The 15,415-nt window shown below is 47.8% G+C and overlaps 1 protein-coding gene across 7 annotated transcripts in view; it reads right to left on the bottom strand.

The window, feature by feature from the left end:
• LOC150047545 (dystonin-like) overlaps nt 1–15,415 on the bottom strand; it is a 287,691-nt gene that overhangs the window by 88,942 nt on the left and 183,334 nt on the right. For all 7 annotated transcript variants that reach the window (XM_090355460.1, XM_090355461.1, XM_090355456.1 and 4 more), the window contains 10 exons: nt 14,860–15,012; nt 13,273–13,506; nt 12,367–12,618; nt 9,249–9,779; nt 8,011–8,187; nt 3,618–3,741; nt 3,124–3,332; nt 2,304–2,621; nt 1,553–1,719; nt 265–421 (listed from right to left, as the gene is read on the bottom strand). In XM_090355460.1, the coding sequence (XP_090211586.1) occupies nt 265–421; nt 1,553–1,719; nt 2,304–2,621; nt 3,124–3,332; nt 3,618–3,741; nt 8,011–8,187; nt 9,249–9,779; nt 12,367–12,618; nt 13,273–13,506; nt 14,860–15,012 (2,322 nt within the window). The remainder of the gene's footprint in view (nt 1–264; nt 422–1,552; nt 1,720–2,303; nt 2,622–3,123; nt 3,333–3,617; nt 3,742–8,010; nt 8,188–9,248; nt 9,780–12,366; nt 12,619–13,272; nt 13,507–14,859; nt 15,013–15,415) is intronic.

Here is a 15,415-nt window from a genome sequence, read left to right as displayed (position 1 = left end):
TCTGGTGATGAAAGGGGACTTTTTACTTCCTCTTCTGAGGAGTATAGAAGAAGTGACTCCAAGTACAGATCTGGTGGGGAGGGAAACTGCTAAGGCAGACCATAATTCATGTACCTATTAAAAATCCTTCCTCAAAGGACCAGTTAAATACCATAGCTTCCAGAAGTCACCAAAACCTATAGAGAAGATCTAACTTTGTGATTCTAGATCTAAGGAAGCTACTTTTCATTATAACCCAGGCAAACACAGAATACAACCAGTCACCTGAGTTTCTTCCAGAAATCTTTCTAAATCCTCGGTACCCAGGGAAGGCCGTACTCCGGGAACTTTCTCTGTTGTTTCTTTTATCCATGACTTCAATGATTTAACAAGGACTTGGAAAGCTTCTTGCTGTTCTTGATAAGAAGTTACAGCTTCTTTTCTAGTTCACAAAAATCACACCGGAATTTAAGCTGTAACAGGAGAGGCTCTAACGAAAAACCACTAAGCACTACATAAACATTGCCATGTCCCAACATTTGCCTCCCTTTGGTTCTCCCTGGCTGGCCAGTAAAATCTACTAGATTCCTGCCTCTTCCAGGGGCAGCACTCGTGGACAAGACAGGTAGTCAGCAAGAACGGCTCTCTCTGCTATGGAACCTCTATTTGGGGGCCATGCACTTTGACCTGTCTGCTCATAGGGTGTCTCGTGCCACTCCAGACAAACCAAAGAGGCGGGCGCATGCACACATGCCAGCTTGTGCAACTCTGGAGAGGAGAATGGACCATAGCAGGGCTGGTCACTGGTGGCCACGCTGTCTGAAGTAGAACACCTCTGAAGGGATAAATAGCCCAGAGATTCCCTAAGAAAGCCAGTTCTCCACACAAGGTGAATTATCACTGCAACATTTCACGTGGAGAATTGGGAAGAAATACAGAAAAGAGAGATAGCCAGCTCCTATTTTGGGGGCCTGCATATAAAATTCAGCAAAACCAGATATGAATTCTCAACTAGAGATCAGAAAAGGGACTGTTCAAAACTGGACAGCAATTTTTTCATGACAGGGTCACTGTCTGGATTCTTCTCTTGCTCTTCTGTAGAATCATATGTGGCTCATCTCTAAACAATAAACTGTTCTACATTAAAATGCCACTAAGAACTACACTGAAACTGTGCACAGCTTCTTAACTGAGGCCAGAAAGTAAAGAATATCTGTCTTTGCAAATTACAAGGTGGGATTTGCCAGTGCTAGTGGGAAGACAGCAGTGAGTTTCAGTTGTTTTCAGTTATATACCACCACCACACCACCACCACACCACCACCACACCACCACCACACCACCACCACGACCGCTTTTCTTACATAATGCCTGCTACTTTTGTGGAAGAAACATTGGGTTTTCCTTGTAAATAGTTGAACAAATAACATATGATCTAGAGAACAATAAAAATACAGCAAAATGCAAACAACTCCATACTTATTCTCAAGTGTTCAGTTTCAGTTTTTTACCTCAGAAAATAAAAGCAGCTCACCTGACTCAAGCAGAAGAAAATAGTTTTAAGTGGAACTTACTTTTCTTTGATGATCTCTTCCATTTCTTTGAATTTCTTGGACAAATTATTTGTCTTTTCAAAAACTAGAGCTTTATCTCCTGGTAAGCCATGGCTGCATATCTCCTTCAGGAGACCATGCAAAGTTTCAAGATCCTTCTGGCGTTCTAAGAATTCAGATGTTGATTCCTATGAAGCATTTAGATAGTTAGTCAGTCTAGATCTACCCCGGAGTATGCTGGGACCAGAATGGTTCCACTCAGAATTTCACAAAAGAATCTGTCAGTTCATGAAAGAGACCTCAGTAAACTCTTTTAAGTTTTTATAAAGTACCTGTTTTCAATGCTTCCTATCTCAGTGTTTCCTGGCATTTAAGGTGTCTGTACCTTTTTTTCTATGTAAAAGGACAGAACCAGCAAAGGTTTCTAGCAGAAGGGTTGAAGGGTCTTTTGCAGTTCTGAGGCTTGAACACAGGACCACACACTTGACAGGAAAAGGCTCTACTACTTCAGTTATATTCCTAGACTCTTGTATGTTGTTTTTGAGATGGGTTCTCATAACTTTGCCTAGCCTGGTCTTGAACTCACAACTCTCTTGCCTCCACTTCCCAAGCCAACAGGTTTGATTTTTTTTAAAAAAGAAGAATCTAGATATCTTTATTCATCCATAACCAATTCAGATGACAACTGCTAATTATAATTCTGCCAAGAAATGCATCTGTCTGTTATGATCAATGGACTTACTCAGCCTCACGGGCACCCAGGATGACTTGCCTGCATGCACTGAGACAATTCTGCAACATCTTTTCCTGGCACATCTGCCTCAGTGAGAGCCTGAGTTTTTGTTTCTAGAAATGTCTGGAGCTTCTCTGAGAGGTTCTCGAACAGTTCCACTTTGGTTTTCAGTCCCTCCATTTTGGTGAGTTTTTCTTGGTGCTTGTGTCTGGCTTCTGAAAACCTGGCAGACAGGTCCTTCATTCTTGCCTGCAGGGAAGAAGCAGTGGAGGGATCCGTTGTCTCCATGAATGTCTTCACCTTCTCATTCATGGCATTTATACTGCTCTGACGCCCAGCGATGTCCTGTTCCACCACCTGAAATGAACCAGACAGTGGGCATGCTTCGTAATGATGGGTACTAGTGCCACAGAACTTTCTAAATGACCATCTGTAATGAAATCTGCATGGACAAGCTGTGTCTTGGACGGAGAATGGACAGTACTAAAGACAGGTGTGATTTATCCCTGTGGAATCACACCCCTGTATCTTCACAAGGGCTTAGAGAACACACCTGGTCGGTGTGAGGAAGAGTCAGGGGCTGCTCTTTGAGCCAGAGGTTAGCCATGGTCCCAGTTTTTAGAAGGCTAGACAAGACTGATCTGAGGAGCTTCATGTACAGCTGACTGAAGCAGTAAAACACCAAGTATAATTCAGTAAGAAATAGTATTCACAAAAAATAGAAATGTGCCTTCATCAGCTCCAATACAGGGGAAAAAACTTACACAGAGTTTTTGTGTACACAGTTTCACCCCGTTACATGCAAGTAACATCAGTCTACCTCGGAGACAGATGACTGCCTTTTCACAACGTCACTCACAATGTTGTTAGTGATGAGCTCCTGGAGGGCTGTGGAGTTCAAGGGCACCAGGCCTGGCTCGTCCAGTGACCTCTCCACACCTCCCATCCAGTCCAGCATCTCATCCAGGCCATCCTGCACACTCAGGGAGCGGGTCAGTGTTATCTGCAATCTTTCATTTCGTTCGTTCACAGACCTGGACAGATCATTGTATCTCCCAACGATGTCATCTAGTTCAAACAGAACAGAAAACATCACCTGCAGGGGCGTCCCACTCATTCCTTCCCAAGCACATTGAGGGGAGTGAGGACATTTCCATGCATAAATTAGGAAAAGAAATGGGTTTGAACAGTAAATTCAAAGTACATGTCAACCATCCAAAACCTTGTCAATAATAAGAAGAATCTAATGGTAACCAGAGCGAGAACACAAATAGCAGAATGTGTACTTCCGAACATTTTCTCCCTGTTAGACTTTATATGTCTTATAGAAAGCAAAATAGCACAAAGCCTCACCCAGTGTCCTCTGGACGTCATTCCTGGCTGGAAGCAAGATCCCTCCGGCATCAAGAAGTACATCAGCTGTCTTCTTCAGCTTCTCCACAGCAACCTGCTGGCTGGAAATCTGTCCTTGCAGAACCTGTGGATAACGTAATTCACAATCAGATTTACAGCAATTCAGGGTCGGATTTCCAGTTCAGAAAACTATTCACAGCAAGTTAAATTAGCTTGTACAGAGTAGACTCTTACTACACGAACTTTCCTCATTATAAAATGACTCTGAAGTTCTCAGACTAAGGGCAATATAATATAGCACCAGCAGGCCGAGTGACCACTCCTGAAATAACTGCTGAGTAGGGTGTTTATAGTAACTTTCTGGGTCCCCTTTCACTACAGCTTAAATTCTCCACCAAAGCCCACTCTAGGCTTCCTATGGACTATGCCCACCACACCAAAACATCCTTGGGACCGGTTCTGACTCTGGGCAAGGAGATCATCAGGCCTTCCACACCAGGGAGTCCTAACCCAACACCAGGTCATACCTACTTCTGCTGCTTTCGCAAAAGTTATCGAATGTCTAAAAAACGGAAAGAGCTTTGCTACATATTGTGAAAAGTAGGAATCTCTTGTATAAGGCAGGAAGTGACAAAGGCCAAAGGTGAGAGAGCAGAAGTACTTCTGGGGGCTAAGAGGGAGAGTGATGGGGGTGGGGGAGAAAAGAGGGGAGAGAGGGAGAGGAGGGAGGATTAAGGGGAAGAGGGACGAGAAGGAGAAAACAGGAGAGAAGGGGGAGGACAGAGAGGGAGGAAGAAGAGAAAGGAGGCCAATTGCTATAGCCTGGTATCTTTGTAGGTGGTTAGAAGAAGAGGGAGGAGGGGGAGGGAGGAGGGGGGAGGAGGAGGTGGAGGAGGAGGAGGAGGAAGAGGAGGAGGAGGAGGAGGAAGGAGGGCTCTGTGGTGTGGTGTCTTTGCCGGTGGTGGTGGTATTGCAGAGTGCCTTGGAGGACACACAGAGATGGAGCTGGAGAGTGCGTCCCTGCAGCAGGGGAGCGGCCCATCCAGTGTTAGAATGCCTGCCATGAATGAATGGGAGTGGGAAGGAGAGGCCTGTGGTGATCGGCTCAGGGCCTAACATGTTGTTGTAGCAATGGGGAATGCTGGTGTCTGAGCAAGAGTGGCTAAATCCATTGTGCTGCAGAGGAACAACGCCGTGGCCCCACAGCAAAGAATGAAGTGGGGATCCCGCCTGGAGCCAAGTGGCAAGAACTCCAGAGAACAGCAGGATTCCTCTACCAGGTGCTCTGGATGGGGGAAGGACAGGTGTTAGAGGGCTGAGAGTCCTGAGCATTGGTTACACGGCACTATCCAATATGGCAGCCACCAACTGCACGTTCTCACAGTGGAGTCCATTCCTCCATTGCACTGTGCACATTCTACAGACAACAGAACACCACCATCAATGCCAGAGGAGCCAGCCCCATTACAGAGGCCAGCGACAAAGGAGACCGAGGGAGAAGCACCCAGGCACAGGTCAGAGCACAGGGCAGGCTCAAGCACAGAGGAGCTCTGCTTTGCAGCAGGAGAGGGCAAAGCAGGCAAAGGAGAAGACTGAACATGTGTGGAAGGAGACCGTGGGAGGAGCAAGCTAAGAGACAGTAGGAAAGGAGGTCATGCAGACCCTGAAGGGCGCTTACGTGCTGGGCTACCTCAGGATAGGGTTACATGATGGGGTTGCTACAGGATGAGGTTTCTACATGGCAGAGTTACTACGTGATGGGGTTCTTTCAGGGAGGGGTTACTACAGGGTAGAATACTGTGGTTGAGGAGCGTAGAAAATATCTATATATTTTCTATAAACCTATGATTAGACATTTGTATCTTTATACTTGTACAAGGTCGGACTTGCGAGAGCCAGCGAACTAGGCACAAGCCTGTTAGCCTGTCCTCAGGTTTTCTCCACTGATCGCATAGTGGGTCTGTCCCTTCACCCGTTAGCCAATCAGTTCAAAGTGCAACCGACCAATGACTAGTCACGACCCTCCTCCCGTTTTGTATTGTGCCAATCACTGAATGGAATGATTACTGGGACCTGCCCCCTACCAAAGAATGTATTAAAGGTGCTGTCATTTTGTGCACGTGGCCTCTGGTCTGCACTCGACTATCAGTGCACAGAGACCCGTGCTCAAGCTCGTCAATAAACGACTCATTGCAATTTGCATTGATCTTCGGTCTCTGGTGATCCTTCTGGGGGGCTTCAAGTTTCTGGGCATTATATGGTTACTACAAGATGGGGTTACATGATGCAGTGTTGGAGACAGAGTGGGGTCAGGATGGTAAAAGTATCCCCAAGCTTCCAGAAAGGGAACAAGTGGAAATGGTTAAGGGTTCTGTCACAGGGATAATATGGCCCAAGCGCTGGTGCTATAATCTAAGCTACTCAGGAGGCTGAGAACTGAGGATCGCATTTCAAAACCAGCCAAGACAGGCAAAGTTTGTGAGACTCTCATCTCCAACAAGACACACACACACACACACACACACACACACACAAACACACACACACACACACACGAACTCCAGTGGAGCTATGGTTCAAAGTAGTAGAGCGCTAGCCTTAAGCAAGAGTTCAGGGACAGGGCCCCAGGCCCTGAGTTCAAGCCTCAGAACTGGCAAAGACAAAAGAAGGAAGAAGCAGGAGGAGGAGGAGGAGGAGGAGGAGGAGGAGGAGGAGGAGGAGGAAGATGGGGGAGGTAGAGGAGAAGAAAAGAAGGGGAGGAGGAGGAAGAAGAAAGAGCAGGAGGAGGAAGAGGAGGAGAAGGAGGAAGAAGAAGACGACAATGAGGAAGAGAAAGAGGAGGAGGAAGAAAAGGAAGAACAGCAGCAGCAGTTGCTGCTAATGGAGAGAGAGAGAGAGAGAGAGGGAGAGGATGCATTCCTGATTTTGCCGCACAGAAGCGCTGCAGATGTAGGAGTAGAGGCAATTCCTGGTGAGGATGGGGGGAAATGGGGGTGGGAGCCACAAAGGACCCTGAGCTCCTAGTGCCCCAGCTGGCTGGTAGGCTCACAGGCAGGCAGTCCTGAGAGGAACAGGGCCCTCCATCCAGAGCTACACCTGGGGTGCCAAGTCCAGCTTCCCCATTGTTCCCTGAGTGTTTCCCTCTGGCTGTGAACAATGACCTTAAAACTCTCCAGAGCTAAACATCATCTTCTTCCCTTCTCCACGCCTCCTCCTCCAGGGAGAAGATGGAGACTTAAAGTCTAAACCAGGCCGCTCCCACCCTCCCTCCTCTCTGTCCTTCCTTTCCACAGTCAGGTCAACCCACCTGCTTAACCCTGTGTTTCCAGTCAGACCGGGCTCCACATCTGCATCCCAGCAGGACAGCCATGCCTGTGGGCATGGAGCCCTAACTCCCCTCCTGGGTCCTCCAGTGGCTTCCCCAACCTTTCCGCCCCTATGTCACAGCTCACGGGCACATCTCTACCAACATCTCTCCACAGAGGCCCCTTCATAATAAAGGCTGGAGCAGGCTAGAACGGTCCAGGAAGACTTCTTCCTTCCACCTTCAGTCCCACCTTTCTCCACACCCTGTTCCAGAAATGCCAACCAATGTATTCAAAATCACCGGGTATACCTGCGGGTGGATGAATCATGGTTTGAACTGGCCTGGGAAAAAATTTACCAGACTCCATGTCAACCATGGCTGGGTCGAGTGGCATGCACCTGCCACCTCAGCAGCGTGGGCAAGCTCAAATAGGAGGAGCACAGTCCAGAGTGGCCTGGGAACAGAGGGAGAGACGACCTCTAACGACGGCCAAACCAAAAGAGGGGCCAGCAAGAGTGGCTTGAGTGGCAGAGCACATGCTGAGCCAGTGTGTGACCCCAAGTTCACCCCCTGGTACTATGAGACAAGAAAAATTATCGGCGTTGTTGAGGAAGAACAGTTCCAACGTTGTCTACCTTTGCTTTAGAATTTTAAGGAATCACATCAGTTCAAAATCCAGAAGACGCTTTCTCTACCTCTTGCATTGTGGCTGAGACTCCTGGCCTCTATGTCCTCCCGCCAGCATTCTTGAAGGTGGCAGGTGTTCTGGGAGCTCTGCAGGAAGTCTGCCCGGAGCCCAATCCTAGTCCCCAAGAGCTGATCTTATCGTGGCATACCCCGCCCCTCTCCGTGCCATTCTTGTTCTAATCTACTTTGGGACCAGCAATGCTCACAAAAGACCTCTTGCTGTCGTCCTTCATTCCAATGACGACACTGGGGGCTGGGTAATAAACACTAAGTCGGGGGGCTAATGGATGTGAGACAGGCCCCCTGGAGGAAGAATGTCCCCCCCACCTCGTAAGCCATTATGGCGATTAGACTGCTGGAAGACTGGATCTCTCAGTTCTCTCTCCCCTTCTTTACTACCTTGGTCTCTTCTAGCTGCCTTTGCAGATTTTGGGGGTCCACAGCAATAGGTTCACATAGATGTCTGCTCGCTGCAGCCTCACAGGCCTGGAGTCCAGAGAGAAGTGCACAGGAAGCATCCTCGTAGTGTTCATATTTGTCCACCAGATCTTTAAGGTTGTTTCCAAGGATGCTGCACTAAAATGCAACAGAGGGACAGAGGAAAGGAAATCAAAACCTTATTCTTGCCTTGTGCCTCAAATCATCCTGGGACTTAGGAACTGTGAAACTTGGAGAAAGAAGACCAACAGAACTTCCAAGGCTATAACCTTTCTCCTTTATATGAGGAAGTCCAAATATAACCATAAAAATGAGGGGATGGGGCGGGGAGTGTGGCCTAGTGGTAGAGTGCTTGCCTAGCATGAACGAAGACCCGGGTTTGATTTCTCGCTACCAAATATATAGCAAAAAGCCAGAAGTGGTGCTGTGGCTCAAGTGGTAGCGCTCTATCCTTGAGAAAATCCAGGGACAGTGCTCAGGCCCTGAGTTCATGCCCAGGACTGGCAAAAAAAAAAAAAAAATGAGGGGATAGTTCTACACTTCACCAATTCAAAACCAAATGAAGAATCACCAGAGCTGACAGACTGTTCAGGTGCCATTGCTAGCCTCACACACTGGTGCCTGCACACACACCATGTAGAGAGCTGAAGGGTGCTTAGTAAACCACCGTCCTCCCCTACAGGCTGACTGACAGAGGGAGGGGTAGTGGTTTATACTTAAATAGCAGAACACGAGGAGTCACAGCACAGGTGGGGATTAAGACTGGACAGTTTGTATTCTAGTAGGAAATATATAGGCTCAGAGCTCTTCCTTGTTCCACGGAATCAGAGGAAGGAAAATTGTCTGTCTCAATGAAAACAATTTACTGTAGGACATGAGAAAGATCTGTTAGGAAATCTCAGTTCCCAAACTGGAGGATGTCAGCCCCTCTTCTGGCTTAGAATTAAGACACAAATGCCACCTGGTGGTTAAACTGGATACTGGTTTTATGCTAAGGCTTTCTCAAAATCATTCTCAAGCCAAAGGTTAAGCTAAGGATTAAAGAAGATTAAACCCTAACCTTCAAACCCATTGTTTAGAAGGGAATCAGAAGAAATCACCGTTTTTCATTATGTATGTTTTTAGGTCTTCTGCTTCTAAATACAAACAAAACTACAATCACAGGTTGCTCTTGCCCTCAAAAATGAAAATCAGATTACCTTAGCATAGAGGGACCGGAAGCGGTCGGTGGCCTGGTCCAGCTTGCTCTGCACCTCTCTGTGAGCTGCAGAGGAGTTGAGGCTCCCCTGGACTCCCTGGGTGCAGGACCTGGCAGTTTCCAGGGCCCTGTTTCCTGACATGGTGATGTACCGCAAGTCGCCTCTGTGAGCAATCACGTCTTCGGAGAAACTCTTCTGCCTCTTCAGCTTGGCCATCAATCCACTGAAGTCATCTGCCCCGGCTTCTAGGTTCTCCAACTCCTGCTCAGACTGCTCAAGCCAGTGCTCAAACTCACTGTGATCTGCCTCAAACTTCTCCAGCTCTTCTTGCAGAGAGTGCGTCAGCTTTACCCTCCTCTCAGCCTCGGTCAGTGCCGCCTCATAATGGGTTTTCAAAGCCTTGGTGTTCTGCTGCAGCTTCTTCCTCTCCTCGGGGGCCAGGAGGTGGCCCTGCCTCTCGAGCAGTGACTGTGCAGACTGGGTGGCAATGATGACGGCCTGGTGCTGAGCCACCAGCTTCTCGTGTTCGGCCTGCATGGAGACAAAGCCAGGGGAGCTCCAGAGCTGCTGGGAGCCCTGTGCCCCCACTCACAGGCCCAACGAGCACAGTGATCTGTACACAAGGCTTGTTAGGAAATGAGCTTTAACACCCATGTGACACAGGAAAAAACAGACTGCAACATTCAGTCTGTAGAACATCCTGATGATAGCTGAGCAGGAACAGGGCATACAGAAGCCTGGTGGAAGCTCCAAGAACAGATTCGCGAGATGATTGAGCCTGCTCACCACCGCTACCCTGCGACCCCCCCATGGAGAGGCTGCCCCACTCAGCCAGGAGCACTGCGCACATGCCCATATGAAGAGCACTTCCCGTGGAGCCTGCCACATGCTGGGGTTCAAATGCACTCAACACGGGCAGGCGTGATGTGGAGTTCACAGGTGTGCACGGCTACTGTCTCAACTTCGGGGGGGGGGGGGGCGGCTGAACATTCTCTAATGTGCCACACAAGTGCAGTGCAGCAAAAACCACCACCAGCCTGTGTGGTTCTGGACGCTTACCCCAGCTTACTGGCAGTAACCTGATCCCCTCCTTCCTCCACTCTACTGTCGCCCCTCACCTGGCAGCACACACTAGGACCCTTCTCTCCTCTCCTCTTTCTAGTGACTGCCTCATGTCAGATACCCGCTGGGACAAACTCCATCTGTGTAAGATCTTTGCACAAACCTCTTCTACACAGTCCCCATCAGGAACCATGGAAGACTGGCTCTGTCCCCAGCTCACCACTCACCCACCCAACTCTGTCTCTCCTTGGCTTTGGAGCCTTCTCATGCGCCAGCAGCAGTAACAGGTGAAGACAGCACTCTAACCTCAGCCCCCTCACTGTCTGAAGCCCATGGTATTTTTCATAAAGGAATTTCTTGTTTGGTATTTGAAGTATATTCCCATGCTAATCGCTGGAAGGCTGATGCTCCTGTGGCCTGCTACAACTGCATGGCCTTGGAGATTAAAAAAAAAAAAGAGGAAACGAGAACTGTCAGCCACATTGCAAACTGAAAATTCTAGTAAATTCTCTCACTACTCTGGTGAAGTTGGGAACTTTTCCTGACCTGATAGCTTTTTTGAGGAATTCATTTGATTTTTCATTTTAAGAGGAAATTACAGCGACAGTTCTTGTAAGAACTTCCCCTGGCTGAATCTATCCTGAGGTTCCAGAAGAACCTTACCAGCAGCACCCTGTTCCCAGGTCCTAAAGAGAAAGAGAACAACTGCAAACGCTTCTACGAGTCAGCCATCCAGCCACCCAGATTGATGACATCAAGGCCGTGATTACGTGGAGTACTTTTGTGTCGCCAGGGGTCAGGGGCCCACACCTGTAATCCAAGCTCCTTGGGAGCCTGCTGTGTGAGGCCAGCTGGGGCAGAAAAGAAGCTTGAGAGATCCCTTCTCCACAAGATGCTGAGTGTGGACTTGTGCTAACTGTTCTGCACATGAAAGAATCAAACACAAGGGCTATAGTCCAGAGCACATCCGGCATGAAATGAGACCTACCTCAAAAATAATGACCAAAAATCAGGGCTGGAAGTCAGGCCCCTAAGAGTGCAGCAGGCTTACCAAGGAAAAGGCCCCGAGTTCAAACTTTAGTACTGCTTTAAAAAAAAAGTCCTAAAGTGAATCTTTTGAAAAGTTTTATCTCTTTTTTATTTTGTCCAATGTGTGACCTGGGTGCTGTTCCTGAGCTCTTCAGCTCAAGGCTACTGCTCTACCCCTAGAGCCTCAGCGCCACTTCCAGTTTTCTAGTGGTTAACTGGAGATAAGAGTCTCACAGTCTTTATTGCCCAAGCTGGCTCTGAACTGTGATGGTCAGATCTCAGCCTCCAGAGTAGCTAGGGTGACAGGCATGAGCTGTGGCACCCGGCAGTTCTATATCTCTTTGGAGTCACAGCATGTGCCCGGGAAATGAGATGAGATGATCCCTGAGCTCAAGGTCCCAAAGGGAGCCAGTGTGGCACAGTGAATGGACAGATGGCCAAGATTCAATCCATACTCCATTCCTCACTGTTCAATCCATCCCTCCCTATTCAATCCATCCCTCCCTGTTCAATCCATCCCTCGCTGTTCAATCCATCCCTCACTGTTCAATCCATCCCTCACTGTTCAATCCAGCCCTCACTGTTCAATCCATTCCTCAATGTTCAATCCACGCTCCAGCCCTCACTGTTCAATCCATTTCTCACTGTTCAGTCCATTCCTCACTGCTTGATCCATGCCCTAGCCCTCACAGAAGTGTAACTTAGATGGGATACCTTGAATCTGTGAGTTACAATTGTCCTGTAATGAGGCAACTGAAAGGACAAAGTAAGTAAGGCAGAAGGCCCAGAGCACTGGCTGGGCAGATGAACAAGTAGCACTATTTCTTCCTCATAATACCGCTTCACCTACAGAGACTTCGGAATCTAGTGATCTCTACCTATTTTTTACGTATGTGTGTAGAGTACTTGTGTAAATTATATTTAGCAAAATGATGAACCTAGACCTTCACCCCGAGACCACACAGGCTTGGTACGTGTAGGTCATGTCTGCCTTTGCAGCCCTGGAACTCGAGGCTGATCAACTCACCTTGACCCTCTGGTATTGCTGGTCCAGAAGCTGCTCAGTGCCCACCATGTGGCCACTGGCAACTGTTTCAGGCAAGTTCCCATTGACTTCATCCTCCTCTCCGACCTCTGACTTCCCACTGCCTTCCTGTAAATGGGCCCCATTCTGCTGGACGACCTGTGTGTGTTCTGCCCCTGCCCGTTCCGAGTCCAACCAGTCCAGAAGAGCTTCGATTTTCCTTCTATTCTCTTCTAGCTGCCTTGCAGCTGCAACCTGGGCAGAGAAGGGGAACTTACAGATGTGGCCAGGCACCACGTCCACGCATTTCTAATATCAGTGCCTCGAGGGGTTTAAAATATAAAAGACGACAGATATCACACTGCCGTTGAACCTTATAGCAATGGGCAGTTAAAGTCCTCACCACTCTGAAAATGTAATTCCAGGTGGGGTGCTGGTGGTTTACATCTGTAACCCTTGCTCCTTGGGAAGTTGAGATTTGAGAATTATGGTTCCAAGCCCACCCTGGCAGCAAAGTCCATGAGGTTCTTATCGCTTAACTGGAAAAAACATAACCCCTGAAAGTAAGGCTATGGCACAAGCGGGAGAAGGTTAACTGTAAGGGAAGCTCAGGGACTATGTCCAGGGCTCTGAGTTCAAGCCCAAGGACCAGGAAAAAAAAAAGGTAATCCCAAATTTCACTTTTAACTAAACGTGACCACACATTTCAGAAGTACAAAGTCTCACAAACCCACTTCACTTGTAAGTGATGCAAAGCCAACCCCCCCAATCCTGCTGCAGTACTTGTAACTACATCCACGGAAACTCCAAATTCTAGTTGTTGGCTTAACCAGGGCTCATCACCACCCGACATCACCTAATCAAACCATGCCAGCCTGCATTCATCAGAACACATGGAGTTGGGCGCACCTGCTCTGTCTCCTCCTGGAGGGCAGTCCTCAGGGCCTTGTCCAGATCCTTCCTGGACTGCTCCGCCTTCTCACAGAGCTGCTCACTCTTTGCCTTCGCTTCACTCAGCTTCTGCTCAAGCACAGCCTTGTCGTCCTCAGACAGCTTTCCTCCACTCTCTTTCAGGAAGTTTTCTGTGTTTTTCACTATCTCTGCCAATGCCCGTGCACTTTCTTGCATATCCTTCTGTAATTCCTTGTAACACAAAAGGAAAGCCATTGCGACCATTTCAGACTTGGGACCCCTGAAGGCCAGTCCCGCACGCTCTGTCTGGAAAGGGCACTGAAGATGCTCATTTGCATCCATTTGTTCAATAGCATTCATGTAGTGTGAAATGGTAACATTAAGCATGAGATTTGCATGGCTAATCAGACAGTACCCTGTCAAACACTGAGGTATTTGGTGTACAATCTACATGAATTTTCATATGCCAGATTCTTTAATAAGCATACTTTTTATATAAGCACATTTATACAAGCACATTTACAGAGTTTGAAAATATGGAGTAATATTTATCATTTATTGTTTCTAAGTGTCAACTCTATCATCTATCTATTTATCTCAAGCTAGAAAAAAAAGTTCACCCGTGAAATGAAATGATCTCATGATCATGATATGATCTCTTCTCAGTAATGACAACTTTCCTCTGACTTGAGAGTAAATTTCCCTCTCTTTTTTTCCTGCTGTAATATATTTTCCTTCTCTATGGTGCATCATTTTGAATCTTAATGTTTCTTCCATATTTTATTTTAGCCTCCTCAAAGTTTTCTGAGAAGTACATTCCCTGAAAAGTTTTCTGAGAGTATGTTTCCTGAAAAGGAAGCTCCTCACTGAGCCATTCCTGTGTGACATAATCTTTGCTGGTAACTTAACTTGCAGTATTTACAGTCGTATAGCAAATGGTGTGCTGCCAAGAAACCAAGGTTCCTGAGATATTATGGCACAAGCTCCACAGAGGTCTGCAGTCTGAATCCAGAGCTACGCTGGTGGAATGCTCTTTTGTGACACCTACATGAAGGCATCTCTGAGGGATGCTCTTACTTGTTTCATTTCCTTTACTAAGAAGATAGGGGAATAATAGGACTAAATACAGGAAGAACCTGGGCTGACGAATGCCTTTCTTCTAAGTACAAGCAAGTATTTGGCTTCAAATGGACTCTTCAAGGCCAGCACTCTACCACTTGAGCTACAGCACTATTTCCAGCTTTTTGTGTGATTAACTGGAGATAAGAACCTCACAGAATTTCCTGCCAGAGCTGGCTTCAAACCATGATCCTCAGATCTCAGCCTCCTGAGTAGCTAGGATTACATGCATTAGCCACCATTTCCTGGCTTGGACTCAAATTTTAATTCTTCACACAAGGTGCCCCCATTACCACACTTTCCATACACCTCCTTCATTTGGTATCTATCATCAAGTTTAAAGCTTATACATGGAGCCTCAGGAATGCCCTGCTTCTGGAAATCTAAAATTACTGATAGTTTGCAGCGATCCTAACTGCCTTCCAAAAGATAACATTCAGCCACCGATATAAAACCAATTTCTACCTCTTGCTTGGACTGGTACTTCTTCAACTCTACCGTGCCATCTCCAATCACAAAAGCCTCCTGGTGGCCAATAAGACGGTTTTCAGTTTGGGTGAGGAGGTCGCACACCTCCTGGAGTTTCTCTTTGTACTCCTGCTGACGCTCAGCCACAATCTACAGTGAAGAAAATCCAAAACATCTTCAGAGTTTGATCCCCAAACCACCACTGCGGCCACTTCATATTAATGAGGACACACATTTCAAACTTCCTCAACTGAATTCTAAGTATGCTGTAAACATGGTAGCAGTGGGGACGCACTGAGCCGGAGAGACAGAAAGGGCAGGCCCTCCCCACGTGCGCGCAGAGATTGAGAGGAGCTGCAAGCCCTTCCCATGTGCACACAGAGATCAAGTGAGAGGAGCTGCAAGCCCTCCCCACGTGCTCGCAGAGGTCCTGTGAGAGGAGCTGCAAGCCCTCCCCACGCGCACGCAGAGGTCCTGTGAGAGGAGGTGCAAGCCCTCCCCACGTGCACGCAGAGGTCCTGTGAGAGGAGCTGCAAGCCCTTCCCACGTGCGC

This window comes from Megascapheus bottae, chromosome 22, assembly GCF_031878675.1.
Source record: "Megascapheus bottae isolate mThoBot1 chromosome 22, mThoBot2.hap1, whole genome shotgun sequence".
Taxonomy (NCBI): Eukaryota; Metazoa; Chordata; class Mammalia; order Rodentia; family Geomyidae; genus Megascapheus; species Megascapheus bottae.
Note: the sequence above shows the minus strand (reverse complement) of the source record. Positions and strands in the feature narration are given on the sequence as shown.